The sequence below is a fragment of the Limanda limanda genome, chromosome 4 (genome assembly GCF_963576545.1).
Source record: "Limanda limanda chromosome 4, fLimLim1.1, whole genome shotgun sequence".
Classification (NCBI taxonomy): domain Eukaryota; kingdom Metazoa; phylum Chordata; class Actinopteri; order Pleuronectiformes; family Pleuronectidae; genus Limanda; species Limanda limanda.
The window spans coordinates 13,751,716-13,768,935 of NC_083639.1; the positions used below are offsets into that span (position 1 = coordinate 13,751,716).

Consider the following 17,220-nt stretch of genomic DNA (forward strand, 5'->3'; position numbering starts at 1 on the left):
TGATCTATATTTTTTTATGCTTTTAAAAATGGATTCGAACATTTTATTGCTAACAAACAGATGAACAAAAATAGAAACTTATGGTCCCTCAACAATGGATACATGAAGTTTTTTCACAATAATAATATTAAATTATGATAAATAAATACATATAATAGTGCCTTTTAAGTCTATGGATGGAGTCACAATAAATATGTATTTGTCACAACAGATATAACAACACAACAAAAAGTTGTTAACTCAAAGTCAAATGAAACATAAAACATTTATCTAAAAAATATAAAATACATAAAAACACGAGACAGACTAATGCACTCCTAGAGTAATGGCAAGAAGACTGAAATATATTATGTTTTCTGTCAGACAAATTAATGAAACGATTTCTAAGAAAATTTTAAGTTTTTATAATATATTATCATAATGTTTCTATTATGACATCCTTCGGAGATTTGACTCTCATAATAGGCATTTTACATGTCTTCATTTGAAGTAATCTAAACAAACTGAAGTAGATCCACCGTCTGTTTTTAATGCTTTTTAAAATTTACTCAAACATGTTATTGCTAACAAACAGATGTACACAAATATAAACTTATGGTCCCACAACAATGGATACATGAAAACAAATAAAATAAATGATCATAAATAAGTCAAATCTAATATTATAAATTTATAAAAAATAATATAAAATTATGATAAATAAATACATATAATAGTACATTTTAAGTCTATGGATGGAGACACAATAATTTTTTATTTTTCAAAACAGAAATGACAGCAACACAGCAATAAAATTGTTAACAAAAAGTCAAATGAAACGTAAAACATTTATCTAAAATACATAAAACCACGAGCCAGCCTCTGAAAGCACCCCCTACGTCACACGGTGATCTCGCGAGACTTGGCGCTTGTGTGGAGCCTGTGTCAGGTGATCCCGGAGAAATTAGTGAACGAAACTATCCGGAACAGCCCTATGGAACAGCCATGTTTCCTATCGGTGATCGATGTGTCGATCGCTTACAGCCACTGTGAGCATGCGCTGAACTTCTACACTTTCCATCAACATTCCACGACCCGTCGCTGCCTGGGACCCCGGTGCTGCTGAGTCGGTAAGATGTTGTCTTGTTTACCAGCCGCGGCTCCGCTCCGTCCACTCAGCGTCACTGCACTTGCTCTAGTATCACGTTTGTTTTGATGCTAACGTTGAGCCAGGGGCAGCTGATGTTATTCACTGAGCCATGTTTACTGTCAACAACGCTATCGCTGCTGTGTTTGTCTCCGTCAGAATCACCAGGAGGATGTGATTTTAATTTGAAAACCGGTCTTCCCGACCACAGCTAGCAAACTGGAGGTAGCATCGTTAGCTAGCATCTGTTAAACCCGAACTGAAAGTGTTTTCATTCAGGACGAGAGGGGATCATGTGGGTAGAGTCATGTGGAATACGTGTAAGTAAATGTTAATGGCGTTAGATTCGTTTTACTGTGTTCACACAACACAGCTCGGGAAAGCAGCCAGTCGTGTTACATAATGTTTGTCCAGAGGTGGAAGCTGTGACAGGAACCCTCCATGGTTCAACAGCACAAGAGTTAAACTCCCCCTGTCTGTGAAATGTCTGTGTGCTGTGCTAATATGATCCAGTTCATATTCGCTTTCATTCAGAGAAGAGTAGACCTGAAGGATGTTCTCTTCTCAAACCCTACTTCAAAAGCTAAACCTTGATGGCATCCATGATGTGTACTAGAGTTAAAGTGAGAGGATATGAACATAACACATTTATCCTTTTTGCAACAAACTATTGATTGGGCTTTTTGCCTTTTCTGATGTCACCCCCTTCCTGTATTCACCTAGATGAGGAAACGTTTCATTGTTGAAATAATATAACCATATGTTTATTTGTATGGCCTTTTCCCAAACAAAGTTGCAAAGTGCATACAAAATTTAAAGTAACCTGCCTAAAAATGAACTTGAACTTGCAAACAAATAAAAACTTTGAAATGATATAGAATTTTGTAAAAAATGTGGTGTGATGAAAGTACATTAAAGCTTGGATTTGAATAAAGATACTGGCAACCAGTGCCATATTTCCTCAGGCAGGGTGTTCCAGAGTCTCTGAGCTCTTTATTTCAAAAGCTCTGCCCTCCTCAGTCTTAGTCTTGTGTGAAGTAACATGACTGCCCCAGCTGCTGTGAAGAGTCACTTCCAATGAATATCTGATTTTGTTTTCCCTCAGTCTCCGACACCATGCTAGCCACAGTGACAGCTGTGGTTAGGTTTGCTCAATACAATGGGAGTGTCACGCCCACACCCTTTGAGAACACTTCAGCATTCCCCACCTGGAGACCCGCTCCTGAAGAGAACATCACCAGGCCTCACAAATGTCTGCAAGTTCTGTACGAGGACATCGGAGAGTCCAGGTAACCAAAGGAGTAATATACTGCAGAGGGAATTGTTCAGTAAAACCTGAATGCATCAAAATGACTTTGGCTGGCAGTCTACACAACACTGTCTATCCCCTGACACACCTCTCTCTGTCCTAGGGTTCGGTTCTGGGACATTTTACTGCTGGTGCCTAATGTGGCCTTCTTTGTCTTCCTGATGTGGAAGCTGCCGTCGGCCAGGGCAAAGATTCGACTCACCTCGAGCCCCATCTTTGTCACCTTTTACTTGCTGGTAGGATACAAATTACACAAACACCAATATACAGTATTCAGAGTAACGAGATAAGATAAGACTTTAGTGATACCATGCCGGGGAAATTGCTACAGCAGCAGATAGTAAAAAAAAAGTAGAGAAAAAAACGTGAAAGTACAAAATACAATAAGAAAGGCAATAGAATAACATATAGATATACATTTTTTTTTAGAATATGTACACAATATTTACCTTTCCCTACAGACACAAATAATATTAGTAGAGAAATGTACTTGAGCGAAGTGCAGTGGTACAGGATGATTGCATCGGAATGTACATACTGTATTTTTGTGCACGATGTATAAGGAGATATTGATATAAACATGTGCAAACTTTGACTGCTATAAGTGTGTAGGCAATATGAATATTATTATAAAATGCTATTGTTATATAATTTCACTGTAGTAAAATATAACTATATTAAGTATTTACAAATTCACAATAGTGTACAATCTTATTGAGGAGTATGTAAAAGAGGCATAATATCATTGGTATTTTTGATCCAGTTCAAGATATTGAATCAAGCTTGAAATTGTGCTCACACCAGTGATTGTGTATGTTCTATTCTTTGAAATGGCAAAACGAAACTCAGAAGAAATGTGGACTTCCCATCAAAAATCCTTTGTGGTAATTCAGTTGTTAGTGACTTTAACTTTCACTTTTGCCTAACAGCAAAGACAAATGAACCACGTACTGAAAAGGTTCTTTATTTTTGATGCTCTGCTGTATTATCTGTCCATTCTCAGTGACAGGTGCTTACACTATTGTTTCCAAAATGTTCTGCACCTGTCTGCTCAGGTTTTCTTTCCTATGATAACAAACCAAGACTCTAAAGAAGGAGATACCTCAGCCGTGTTGTGTCCGGCAACAGAGGAACACTGCTCATTGTTTGTCACCAGTGTAAAACAGTGCATTGTTGCTATCATGTATACTTACCCTGTGACTCCAGGATCCAGGACAGGTTATATTGATTCAGTAGAACACAATAGAAGACGTCTAACATGTTGTGTTCTGTATTTCTTAGGTTTTTGTCGTAGCAGGAGTTGGAATCACCCGGGCCATAGTGTCCATGACTGTCAGTGCATCCAGTGCTGCCACCATCATAGACAAAGTAAGCATGGAAAAGTAAAGTAAACTTGTCTTTGTTTTGTTTTTTAAGTCTGTACATGAAAAACAAACGGGTGAGGACACCACGGCCAAATTTCAAAGCACAGTATTGGTGCCTTCTGTGTTAAACAGATTGACAGGTCTTTAAAGGTGTTAAAAGTTTGTTTAACATCAGTTATGTTTTCAAATGAATCTGTAAAACGGAGCTGAATGCTCAGGTACAATCAGAGGTAAAAAAAACCAAATCAATAAGTCAAACCTTTTGATTATACTAGACATGAGAGTATATATATATATATATAACATATCTGCACTCATCACAAGATGTCCATGTTTTCTGCTAACTACAGTGACAGATTTTAATTTGTGGGAACATGTAATCTGGGGCAAGTGGGTTGAAACCAAGGCATTCCTTTCTAAGTAATGTTATTTATTTGATGTAAGAACTTGATAGGGTTTCCAATCACATGCTGTCTTTACTGTTCATGTTGTGTGTGACGGAATGCAGCATTGACGCATAAATTCTTCACCCTCGTTGAAGTAGCAGGCACCATATCCTGTCACAGATGTCTTTTTCATGCAGTGGCCAGAGGCCGTGATATGAGCTGCAGCATGACTTTGCAGAGCTTTCATGTCTAGAAGCAAAAGCATAGCTGAAATTCTTCACATACCAGATAGGTCCCTATGAGGGTCACACTGACGGACATAATGTTCCCGCAGAACTCTGTCATGGCTGCGCTGTTGGAAGGGAAAAAAACAAATGTGTAACTTAATAGTCTTTAGTGTTATCTCTACTGTAAAGTAATGCACATGCACGTGGTGTGTGAAAGCACAGCTTGTTGTCTTTGCCACACTGGATTCTCAAGATGTTTGTTGTCTCTGTAGGTGCTGTGGGAAATCACCCGATTCTTCTTGTTGGCTATTGAGCTCAGCGTTGTGATCTTGGGACTCGCTTTCGGTTGGTTTGTTATGCTGGTTTCAGTTCTCATTTATGTTCAAACCTTTGTGGTGTTTCTGTGTAATGTCAGTACTTCCTTCAGAAGAGGATTTTCAAGCCTCTTTCTTTGTGTGTTTATCAGGTCACCTGGAGAGCAATTCCAGCATTAAGCGTGTGCTGGCTATCACTGCTGTGCTCGCTCTGGGCTACTCCATTACACAGGTAACGATACAGGATGAGAGATTAAATAATGACATATATATGATGATAATATTACACGAAACATTCTATATTTATCATTGTGCCATGTATGCATTCAAATTCATAATTATACATTTTAGGGCACACTAGAGATCCTTTATCCAGACAGTCACCTCTCAGCTGAGGACTTCAACATCTACGGCCACGGGGGACGCCACTTCTGGTTAGCCAGTTCCATCTTCTTCTTCCTGGTCAGTAACCTGTAGCTCTGCAGCATTAGGTACATAAAGAAACATGTTAAAACTCAAAATTAATAATGTTTAATTGACAATGTCATTTTTTTTTTTATAGGTGTACTCTTTGATTGTGATCTTGCCTAAAACTCCAATAAGGGACAGGATATCTCTGCCATGTAAGTTACACATTTCATTACGTTAGATCTTAAAAGGTATTTATTATATTTCAAGTAAATGAATGGAAACAATAATGTACTGTACCCCTCTGACAATCCAGACCATAAATATTTGGATAGATACACGTTTGGTTCTTTAGACTATCGGCACATTCAGTTTGGAATAAAATAATGAACTTTTTAAAACAGAGCTTACAAAGTGCTTTGACAGCAAAGCAAGAAAATAAATATATGAGAAATAACAACCAGCAAGATGCAATGTAGCAAGGAGGCCAGACAACCACGTTTAGGTTGGTAACAAGGTATTAAATTAAATGAATAAATATAGAGCTATGTCACATTAAAACTTGAACGTATAAAAGCAGTAAAATGACTTTAAAAATAAATGAACAAGTAAAAGAAAACGATAAAAATCATGAAATCATATGAAAGCAAGTCAATAAAAATGGGGTTTAAGAGGTGATTTAAAAGAAGTCACTGACTCTGCCAGCCCTATCTCCTCAGGTAGGCCGTTCCAAAGCCGAGGGGTCCTGATGGCAAATGCACGGCCACCTTTAGCTTTCAACCTCGACTTTGGAACAGCCAGCAGGGCTTCACCTGAGGATCTAAAGCTCCATGCAGGCACATAAGGGGTCAAAAATTCTGTGATGTAGCTTGGGGCCAGTAAAATCATCAAATCAATTCTAAAACGGATAGGGAGCAAATGGAGAGAAGTGAGGATCAGGTGATATAATTGCCTTTTAAGACCAGTGAGAATTCCTCTCTTGATTGTTGACAAGGAAACATGACAGTCTGCATCCTGGAGAGTGTATTTGACCAGCTCTGCAGTCACGCTTTTTTTTTCTCACGCCATCGATTTTCTGCTTATCACCAATATGTGTGTCTCGTCCTGCACATATCTGCTTTTATTTTTAGAAAGTACTCAACAAATTTTTGGGGCAAGCCAACTTTTTACAAGCTTTTTATCTTCTCAAGAGCAACTTTAAACTCTCAGTCAACATTGAGCCACATCTCTGCTCTTTTGTACATAACTAATATCGAAACGCACATCTACCAAAACACCTTTCAGTACCCTTTTAGAATCTTTGTTGCTATGTGTTAAACGGTTTGTGTCCCACACACAATTCTTTCAATATTGAAGGAAGCTGAGACTTGGTACTTTCATTTAGTTTCCATTATCCTACTTCACATTGAATGTACATAAGCAGGAAAGCCTGAAGAACAAAAAAAGGGCTGCTGTTCAAATAGTTATGGTCTGGACTGTAATTGAAAGCACTTGTTCAATGCTGTGCATTACACTTTGTTTTGCTTCCTCCGTTTAGCTAAGAGGAGTTTCTACGTGTATGCTGCCATCCTGTCCTTACTGAACCTGGTCCAAGGCCTGGGCAGCGCTCTGCTCTGTGCTGAAATCATAGAGGGACTCTGGTCAGTATCATTCTCATGAACATTGTGTGTAGCAGCTTATTTGTTTACAGAACAGTCATGACATAACTATGGATATAAAAATGATTTATGTGTTTGCATGATCGGAATTTTGAGTAAATTGTTCTGCTATTGTCACTGTTGTACGAAGAGAAATATAATCTACGTTGTATTTTTTGGATTGAGAGCAGCTACAGCTTTTGGGGGGGATTATACGGGGTAATCTATTAAAGCAAATATTAAGGATCTGGAGCTTACTGGCTGTTTATAAACCTTATTTGTCATTGCTTGACATTGATTTTGATGGGATCCATGATGTTTACTAGAGTTAAAGTGAGAGGATATGAACAAGACACATTTATCCTTTAAGCAGCAAATTATTGATTGGGCTTTTTGTCTTTCCTTATGTAGCTGTGTGGATGTCACCACCTTCCTGTATTTCTCTACATTTGCTCCGCTCATCTATGTCACATTCCTCAAAGGCTTCTTTGGGTAAGTACAGCGAATCATGAGAAATAAACCCTAAATACCGCACTTGATGCAGCACCAGGAACTTGGAGGATTGCAGAATCAGGGACTTCTTAAAACATATATTTAAGTACAAGTGTATCAAAGAAAAAATGTGGAATATGGCCAAAATGGCCACTAAATACAAAATAGCAGGCTTCCTGTTTTGTTTTTACAATTGCACCAAGAGACTTTTTTGTTTGTCTGGTCATGATACACCTGTGTATTGATTTTTGTGAAGATCGGTCAATGGGAACACCTTCCGGGGGTCTCGGGCTGTCTCGGGGGGCACCGTTGAGCCATTTTGCGACGCCCATTGAAAATTCCTTCAGAATATGTAAATTTACACCACTTTCTAACTTTCTGCAAATTTTGGTAAGAAGTTGAGCATGTTAAAGCCCTCAAAAAGCCAATTCATTTGCCTGAATAATAATAATAATAATAATAATAATAATAATAAGAAATAATAATCCTTACAATTTCAATAGGGTCTCACCAGACACCTTTGATGTCTGTGCTCGGGCCCTAATAATGAAAAAAAACATATTAACTTACCTTATTAATCCTAGTTCACATTTTCATCACCTAGAGGTGTTTGTTTTATTATTGTTTTAATGGTGTATTTTAATGTATTGTAACGTCCTCACTTAGAGAGGACAGGAAGCTTCTTCGACGTTAACAACTTTTATTTAACCTTTACACGAACATGTGCACTTTTTGCTTCACTCGGTAACTCGCACTCATCACAACACCACTTCCTCCTTGACTCGCTATCCCCCGCAAAACCAGCCAATGAGAGAGCCTCTTCACCAAAGAACCCATCCTATTGGTCTACACAATCACATGTCCCACCCCTGACCCCTTCACCGACCTTAGGACGTGAGAACACTCCTTAAACTAAGTGTTTTACTGCACAACATCAAAATCACACATAAACATAAACCAAGCCCGTTACAGTATTATCCCCTCAGCCAAGGAGGTTATGTCGTTTAGTTTGTTGGTTGGTTTAAGCAAGTTTACACAAAAATAACTGAACTGATTTCCCTTAAACTTGGTGGAAGGATGTGGTATGGATCAGGGAAGAACATATTAAATTTTGTTCTAGATCCAGATCAGAGGGCGATCCAGGGCCTTTTTTTCCCCCACATTCTTGATCATTGTGTTTTACGACATTTTCCCAGAGAATAATAAACGGATCTTGATCAAAAAATCAGGCACATTTAAGATCTGATGTTTATGAGTGTGTGAAATTCGGTGCAGCTTGTTTGAATTTAAAGGGACTATTGGGCCTTGGAGAAGGTATGCGCTCCACTTAGGGACATTGTAGTTTCTGTATTATTTTATTCCCTGATCTTATTTTTGCCTTAGTCCCGTAATGCTTTAATCTTATTCCAACCATGTTAAGCACTATATAACTGTCTGAAAAGTGCTTATTATTATTAAACGTGCTATTATCAGTTGAACCTGTTTCTTCCTGCATGTGACCTATTTTTCCTCTCCCACAGCTCAGAACCAAAGATACTGTTTTCCTACAAGTCGCAGGTAGATGAGCCGGACGAAAGCGACGTCCACCTTCCCCCCACAGTGGCTACTGCTCTTGGTCGTAAGGAGCTGACCGACCAGGGCCTGTTCTACTCCTCTACACAGATCGATGGCTCTGGTCCCAGCAGCTCTCGCATGGTGGGAGCACACCTGGACGATGTTGCCTCTGGACCCTACGGCTCCAGCAGCATTAACAGCATTGAAGCTGACCGCTGGAGACCTATCAATGCGTGAAAGAATGAAGAGGAGAGATGGTTTTCCAGATTGATTTAAATGTTATGCACATGGCGTGTGTTAGACAGGGAGGCATCCAGTGGAGTTGCCCCAAAAAAGCAAAGCAGAGCAAAGTATTTGGACATCAAGGAAAGGTTCTTGTTCTTTCTGTGAGGCCAAGATGAGTTGACAAGTTGACACTTGAGGAGGAACCTTTGCTAAGCATTTACATGGTGGACTGAATTAAGCAACTGCTTTCCTAACACTGTTGCCAGAGTGCACTGCTGCTGTAGCTCCACACTCGGAGTACTGTCCCCGATTGTGGCCCCCGAGAGACTCCATATCGATTGTGTTCCACTGGCTTTTTAGATGTGGGGACTTTCAGACTCATCTCGTCACGTTTTCTGTCATTCCAGCATCTTCGGTGATGACGTGTTTTTGCCCCATTTTAAGCACCCAAGTCTTTCAAATCTATCTAACATTCTTTTGATGGCAACTCAGCATCTGTACATTCCCACTGAAGCCTTTGAATAACTGCATCTCTACTGACTTTGTTATCTGCTGCCTTGTTCTAGATTTGTGTCACCGTGCCTCTTTATCCAGGGCAACAACTCGCGTGTACTTTGTCTTCTGAAATAGGTGCGGTTCCATCCTGTTATCATGTGAACCGTGTTAGCGTGATGTGTGTCACGGCAATGTAATGAAGAAATTGGTGTCTCCTAAATGCAGCCGTTGCATTTATTTTAAAGACCACAAGACATCTGTGAGGCAGAGACAAGAATAATTCTCTAACAAGTTAAATAGCAACTCAGGCATAAGCTCTCTTCTCTCATGTCTTTCCTTCTTTATTTATTCATTTGGTTTTCCTTAAATTTCTTGCACCTCATTAATCATTCCTGCTACTGAAACCACAGTTGTTTGCTTCATAGTCCTTTAGGAAGTGTCGTCATGTGTGTGATTTAAACAACAAATGTGCAGAAAGCTTCAAATTCCGACCTGTGCTGCTTTCGCATCAGCATATCTAATTCAGCTTTCCTTGCTGCATCATAGGATACTGATGCAAAGTTGAGTTTTTATTTTGCTGCTGATCTCTTAAGAGTTTTTATAAATGTTATGAAGAGTGGTAAAATTAGACCAAAAAGAAAATATTGCTCAATTTTTTAGTATCGAGTGGTGGTATTTAATTTAATGAAATAAATATAATTCTCATTTCTAATGAGCAATAACAGCTCAGGCAGTTAAGTCAGCGATGGATGATAGATAATTTAGACAATGTCGAGGATAAAGTAACTGCACTGTTTGTGTCTTGGCTCAATTCATGAAATCATACCTGCCATGCGCAGTATTATTACAATAATATACTTGATTATTTTGAAACCACATCACATGTACTTATGCCTACCAAGTGGATATTATGAGGTTGGTTTTCCCCTGAAAATACTATTATGTTAGCTGAGATTACTGAATTCAAGCTATATGGGTTCATAGATAACGGCAGAAAATGTAAGATTGCATTTATTTTTTCACCATGATAAAGAAAAACTGTTAAGAAGCGACATATTACAAAGAAAATACAGTATTTACCAATCTCTTGACAATATTATATATTCATATTTGAGTACTGGTGAACACTGCTGTATTACTCAGAGTTGAAAGAGTGATTGGGAAAATTAGCTTTCTGTTTTATTACGTGGGTTCATTGGTGTGGATACACAAGATGTTTATGAAATCATTTTGCAAATGACATGTAAATGGCCTTTTTTAATTTAACTGCATTGATTGTATAATATTCAACTCGTTATAATGCAATGTGATGAGCATTGCATGAGCATCAGAATAAAACATGGACTCTGTCATGTGTTTGTTTTAGGGCGATTGGACACCATATCCAGGGCTGCTTTGGCAATATAACATATTGAAGTGTGGTATAGGACTCCACCTGGAGGTTTCTTGTGGCAACTACACCCAAGTTATTTATTTATTTCTGAGTCAGAATCGTTTGTCATTTATTATCTTGTTTTTGTCAATGTTATTAGTATCCCAGTAAATCCATCCTCCCATAAATTAAAATAAACCAAATTAAGCACACGGGTCCAGTCCTATTCCAAAAGTCCTCAACTGGCTTTGTGGTCCAATAGTCTTGATGGTCGCACTGTAACAACGCTCTAAAGTTTAAAAGTTTGAAAATTCATAGCAAATTAACAGTAAGCACTAAAACTTTCACCTTCAAACTGCTATCGCCAAATTGTTGGCCCAATTCAGCAAAAACTTATATTGACTTTAAATTAGAAGCAATTATGAAGTAAATACTCTACAAATCTAATTAAACCTATCTCCTCCCATAATTGTGGAACGATGCACACTAAACTTGCTACAGTATATTATCAGATTGTCTTCCCCGAAAGATCTTGCCAAAAATGTTATCTCAATAACAGAATTTTAGAAATGTTTCGAAATGTATCAAGTCATCTATTGCAGTCAATGATAATACAGCATCTTTAAACATCAGTTTCTCACTCATGCAGCAATTCAACTTTTTGAAAATAAATTGCAAACATCTCTATACTGTCTAGATCAGGGATGCCAGGGTGAAATTGGACAGGGGGCCAGATTTTTTCAAGCAAGACCTCAGGGGGCCGGATTACACTTTCGGACTGAAAAGGCCAAACACTGACTCAACACATGGATAGGTAGGTTATTTGAAATTATTCATGAAGGCCTACACATCAATAAGAAATTGCATCGGCACCAAAATAGCCTCACAATGAGGCCTAAAATTACATAGCCTAAAGCAGGAGACAGTTACCCTCTAAAAACGTTACATTTTCCTATCCATGCAAGTAGCCTACATTTATAAATTAGAAATGCAACAAAATAGACTAGGTGCCAACAAAACACATTTCCTATAAATAACACAAGTGTAAACTGTTAATTACTTTTATTATATTTATTGAAGGCTTGCACATACACAAAACAAGTCAATGCAAAATAAGGCCAATTAAAAGAAGGCCAGGCCAAGTAGGCCTAAACGAGTCACAGAAAGAAAGCGCCAGAATAAAGTAGTCCAACATTAGACCATGTGATTGAATATCCAGTAGGAATTAGTAAAACAAAACGGTTCTTGAAAAAATAGGCAAATATGAGCTATCTAAAAACTAAATTGGCTCAATAACAGATGGGGCACATTAACTTTGCCAGTCATCACCAGTCACCAACCCATATTTCCACACACCCATGTGCCTTTATGGCACTAGCCTGGCTATCAGTCAACCCCAGCCCCTTTTATTCCCTCCCCCCCATATCACACTGGAAATTATAAAATATATCATACTCTCTGTATATTCTTTGTATACATAAGTCTATATACACATATTTATACATGTGTACATGTTATAATTACTATTATTATATCTCTATTACTATTATTATTATATATACTGTTGCTGCCATTATTACTATGTACTGCTTTTATATTGGTATAATTACTATCATATATAAATATATATTATGTTATATTATATACTATATATACTGTTCTATTCTTATATACTGTCTAACAATAACATTACCATCTGTTTTTTATTCTTTCTACCTCAATATTTTTTATTTTATTCTATTGTATTGTATTTTTGTATTTTATTGTATTCAAATGTACCGGCTGCTATGACAACTTAATTTCCCTTCGGAAAGTAATCTATCTATCTATCTATCTATCTATCTATCTATCCGTCCATCTTTTTACCCATCCATCCATCCATCCATCCATCCATCCATCCATCCATCCATCCATCCATCCATCCATCCATCCATCCATCCATCCATCCATCCATCCATCCATCCATCCATCCATCCATCCATCCATCCATCCATCCATCCATCCATCCATCCATCCATCCATCCATCCATCCATCCATCCATCCTCTCCCTCCACTTCCTCATTCACCCCTGACACGCCATCGAACCAGCCAATGAGAGCCTGTCATCCCACACAGCCATTGGTCAAGAACTGTCACATGTCCGACCCCGACCTATTCACAGACACTCAGGACATCTCAGTACTTATTCAACACGGTGTACTTAGCGGAACATTCATAACAACCACATATCAAGCAGTCAAACAGAGCAGAACTCAACTATCAGTTCGTTACAATATGTATTAAAATAAAACGAACCTTCGTGTGTATCTCGACATTTGGAGAATACGGCTTGCTGTTTCTGTAGCGATGATGCTAGCTCGTTTAGCTTTTGAGTCCGGAGTTGCCCTGTGTACTCGCCGTATTTCTCGGCGTGGGTCTCGTAGTGTCGTTTGATGTTGTACTCCTTTAGTACAGCCACTTGTTCACGACAGATAAGACACACGGGTTTGCCTCCTACTTCCCAAAAGAAATAATTTTCTCTCCATCTATCCTGAAAGATGCGAGCTTCAGTGTCGACCTTCCTCTTATTTGACAACATCTCGATCAGCACTACCGGCGCTGCTGCAGCTGAGGCGGGCAGCAGCAACAGACCAACTAACGGAGTCCACCGAAAATTTTAATTTTTTTTTTTTTTTTAAATTCCATCAAAATTAAATTAAAATTGATATTCTCCCCTTATCACCCTCGGGCCGGATGTGATGTACAGTCGGGCCGGGTCCGGCCCGCGGGCCGTAACCCTGGCATCACTGGTCTAGATGAAGTCAAGAAATGATAAAAAATTTAATCTTGATAACTGAATTACAGTAGTAGTGACTCATGACTTGCCCTGTGTGTCTAAGGTTAAGAGTTTAAACCTTGGGTGATGTACAATAACTCTGCTTCAAGAAAAATGCAATAAAATGCCCGGCCCTGATCCATCGCTGCTTATAGCATAACTAACATTGTAAGGAAAAAAATTGGAAGTGAGAAAAACACAATAAAAACAAATATATACAAATATTGTTTTTGTATATATTGAAACATTACATGATATATTAAAAACAAATCTTAAAAATTGATTTATCTGCTCAACGTGACGGTTGTGTCATATCTCCAGGATCCATCTGTCCTTGTGATTGTTTTTTTTATTCTTTGATTACTCCCCAGTAAATCATACACAATAAAGTACTAGAATACACAGTAAAGTACTCAAAATAAAAAAAACGAATATAAGCTGTGCAGATTCACAGTTATGGACAGAAGCTGTGCAGTGTTGTTGCTGTAGACAGGACAGATCTCCTGTATTTTTTCTTTGGAGACAGAAGGTACAGGGCTGCTCACTCAGACCTGTCATCGCTCAGTCAGCATCCAAAACTACAACTCCCATCTGCCCTGCGTCCACTCTGATGCATCACGATAAACAGTTGGATCGGGAATTATGTCTTTAATTCTCGCAGCCAATGAGCTTTGAGAACACTGAGGCGGCGCTTCACAGTGAGGACCAGCCACAGTCTGCGGAGGACCAGCAGAGACCCTGGAGGAGACTCCTGCCGCCCTCACCTCTCCCTGTGTCCCCGGGTGACCTCCGCGCTGAGGAGCCTCTGTCGCTGCCTGGCCGCTTCCCTGTCCGGCGGGGGAACATGGGAGGAACCGGGAGCCGGAGGGTGTCCTTCGGTCTGGACGAGGACGAGAAGGTCACGGTCATCGAGGGGGTGAAGGTAGATCTATACCCGCGCATGTCGCCTGCTGTGGTGAAGTTTGACTTAGCTGAGCCGCAGCCAGCAGCGCTAATAGAGGTGTTAGCTTAGCAGGCTAACGTGTCCGGTGACAGGTCCCTTGTCCTCAGACGACCCCGCCCCCCCCTCTCTGGGGACACGTACCGCAGCCCGAGGTCAACAGGTCACCTCAAAAGCTTGAGGAATAACAATAACATGCGCACATTGACACAAATCTAAGGATATTGTAGAGGTGACATGCGTTATAAAGCAGCTGCGTCATCAATATGTGAGTGAGTGTGTGTACAGTAACCTGTGTAATATTATTCATCATGAGTATTTATATCACTTTACTACTATTGTTAACTTATTGTTAACAATTGTTATTGTTAACTCTCAACTTATGTTCACTTATATTTGATAGAAGGACCTATTTTAAACGTTATTTTCTTACATTTGATCATATAAGTGTTTGTTGTTTCGTTGTTTTATTTATTTAGTTCATTGTTTTTCTTTGTATATTATCCTGTGTACTTTTTAATAACAGGCACAATTTAATTTGAGGATGACACTGTCGTAATTTTGTTGTGCTTGCACAATGACAATAAAGTTCTTGAATCTTGTATACCTCCCTCCTCGTTAGAGTAAAGTTATTCTTTTTCTTTATATTTAATTTCGTACGTCACAAAATATGTTCATTTGAGTTTTGTCGACTCACAATTTGCATTTGTGTCCCACCTGTGAACCTGCACATTGTATAGTATTAGAATAAATACAAGTGATCAAGTACACTTCCACTGTGCAGATAGCTGCACTTCAACTATTGAATAAGGTCAGAGGTCAGACAGCTGTGCAGGAGCACATCTGCAGCTGGTTAGCAAGACAGTGACTTGCTCAAGGGCACATCAGCAAGATGGATGAGACCTTAGTTTACCTGTGATCTTTTAATCTGGTGTTTACCAAGGCTAAAGAGGGGGTTACTTCTAAATGGGATAAATAGGACCATATTGATTATATATATATATTATATGTATTTATCTGTTGATTGGTTGGAAATGCCTTCTTGTGTATTTATATAAAGAAATGTATTGTCTGCAGTGTGGTTGTGAGTCGGGCAATTCAGGAATAAGGATTTATCAATTGATAAATACAGGAGGTCAGATAGCTTGATTCTAGTTGTTCTTATTAATTTCTTCATTTGTTTTTGAATGCACCAAATCCGAGCAGCACTTCTGATTTCGTTGTTTACAGGGTTTACAATGACATGTATGCTTTCTGGGTCTGATAGACAGCTCATGTTTGAAATGTTAAATGAAACAGCAGAACAAAGCTAGAGTCTGGTGTCCGGCCTCTGACGTCATCACTCCCCTCGGTATGATTGTGCAGATATAATAGGGAAATCTCTTTAGCTCCTCTGTCCGAGCCTGCTGGTGGACGCTGGGGTGGTGGAGGGGCTGAGGGAGGCACTGACAAGCAAAGGGAGGGATGGGAAACCGTGGCACTTTAAATAGAGAAGCAGACTGAGTGGGTGTTTATGAAGAGGATTGAAGAACGTGAGGCACGGGACACGAGTACAACAGTGAAACACGAGTTGTCTGATCGAGCTGGCAAGCAGCTGCTTTTATGAAAAAAGAATATAGGAATGTGTTGGAAGATATACACACACATTTTCTTCCTTTCTTTTAGCTTTATGTGTAAAAAATAGTTGTTTGTCTTTAAGTGTTGTTTAATGTCTCAGTGACGGCAACCGCCAGTGACTGGAGGCATTATGGTTTCGAGTTGTTCTTCTGTCTGTTCGTCCGTCCCATTCACATGAACGCGATATGTCAAGAATGCCTCGATGGGATTTCTTCAAATTTGGTACAAATATTCACTTGGAATCAAGGATGACCTGATCAGATTGTGGTGGTCAAAGGTCAAAGGTCAAGGACATGGTAGCCTCCCACGATATGTTATGACATGATAACATGATATCTTAAGATCAGCTTTAGTGAATATCTTCAAATTTGGTACAAGTGTTCACTTGGACTAAAAGATGAACTGATTAGACTTTGGTGCTTGGAGGTCAAAGGTCAAAGTCACGGTGGCCTCAAGAAAAATGTTTGGCCTCTTGAATGTGATATCTCAAGACTGCTTGAGTGAATTGTTTCAACTTCTGATCTGCTGCCACTTGGACTAAGATTTTCAGATAAAGTGATTACGTTTCAGTGGTCAAAGGTCACAGTGACGGAGGTATACAACCGCAGTGTGGTGGTCATGGTTAGTGTGTGGACCCCAGGACGAGACAAACCATCAGCTAATAAGGATCCTAATAATGACCTTAATTTAAATGTCCTACATCTCCATCAGATAACTTTTATATGTGTATTTATGTGCCTGTGTTTTTCCCATGTTCCTGTCCAGCTCTCAGAGGATGTGCTCCGGTGGATGAAGCAACCTCAGGGGACTGACAGCGACCAGCGGCCACCGTCTCCGCCAGACAGTCACAAACCAAAACAGAGTATGTCCCAGTCAAAGACTCTTCCTTTTTCACAGAGGTCCCACTGGGAGGCCCACTGGGATGCTCACTGTCTCAC

At 39.2% G+C, this 17,220-nt stretch overlaps 2 protein-coding genes across 3 annotated transcripts in view; both read left to right on the top strand.

The window, feature by feature from the left end:
• Positions 1-923: 923 nt before the first annotated feature.
• Positions 924-10,886, top strand: tpra1 (transmembrane protein, adipocyte asscociated 1). Its single transcript, XM_061069516.1, has 11 exons — positions 924-1,109; positions 2,232-2,415; positions 2,539-2,671; positions 3,717-3,803; positions 4,685-4,757; positions 4,879-4,958; positions 5,078-5,188; positions 5,289-5,349; positions 6,672-6,774; positions 7,183-7,263; positions 8,784-10,886. The coding sequence occupies exons 2-11, from the start codon at positions 2,243-2,245 to the stop codon at positions 9,052-9,054; spliced, it is 1,173 nt and encodes a 390-aa protein (XP_060925499.1). The 5' UTR covers positions 924-1,109; positions 2,232-2,242; the 3' UTR covers positions 9,055-10,886.
• A 3,488-nt stretch (positions 10,887-14,374) lies between these two features.
• LOC133000334 (MICOS complex subunit mic25a-like) overlaps positions 14,375-17,220 on the top strand; it is a 56,786-nt gene continuing 53,940 nt past the window's right edge. For both annotated transcript variants that reach the window (XM_061070237.1, XM_061070238.1), the window contains exons 1-2: positions 14,375-14,647; positions 17,048-17,144. In XM_061070237.1, the coding sequence (XP_060926220.1) occupies positions 14,390-14,647; positions 17,048-17,144 (355 nt within the window). In that variant the 5' untranslated portion in view covers positions 14,375-14,389. The remainder of the gene's footprint in view (positions 14,648-17,047; positions 17,145-17,220) is intronic.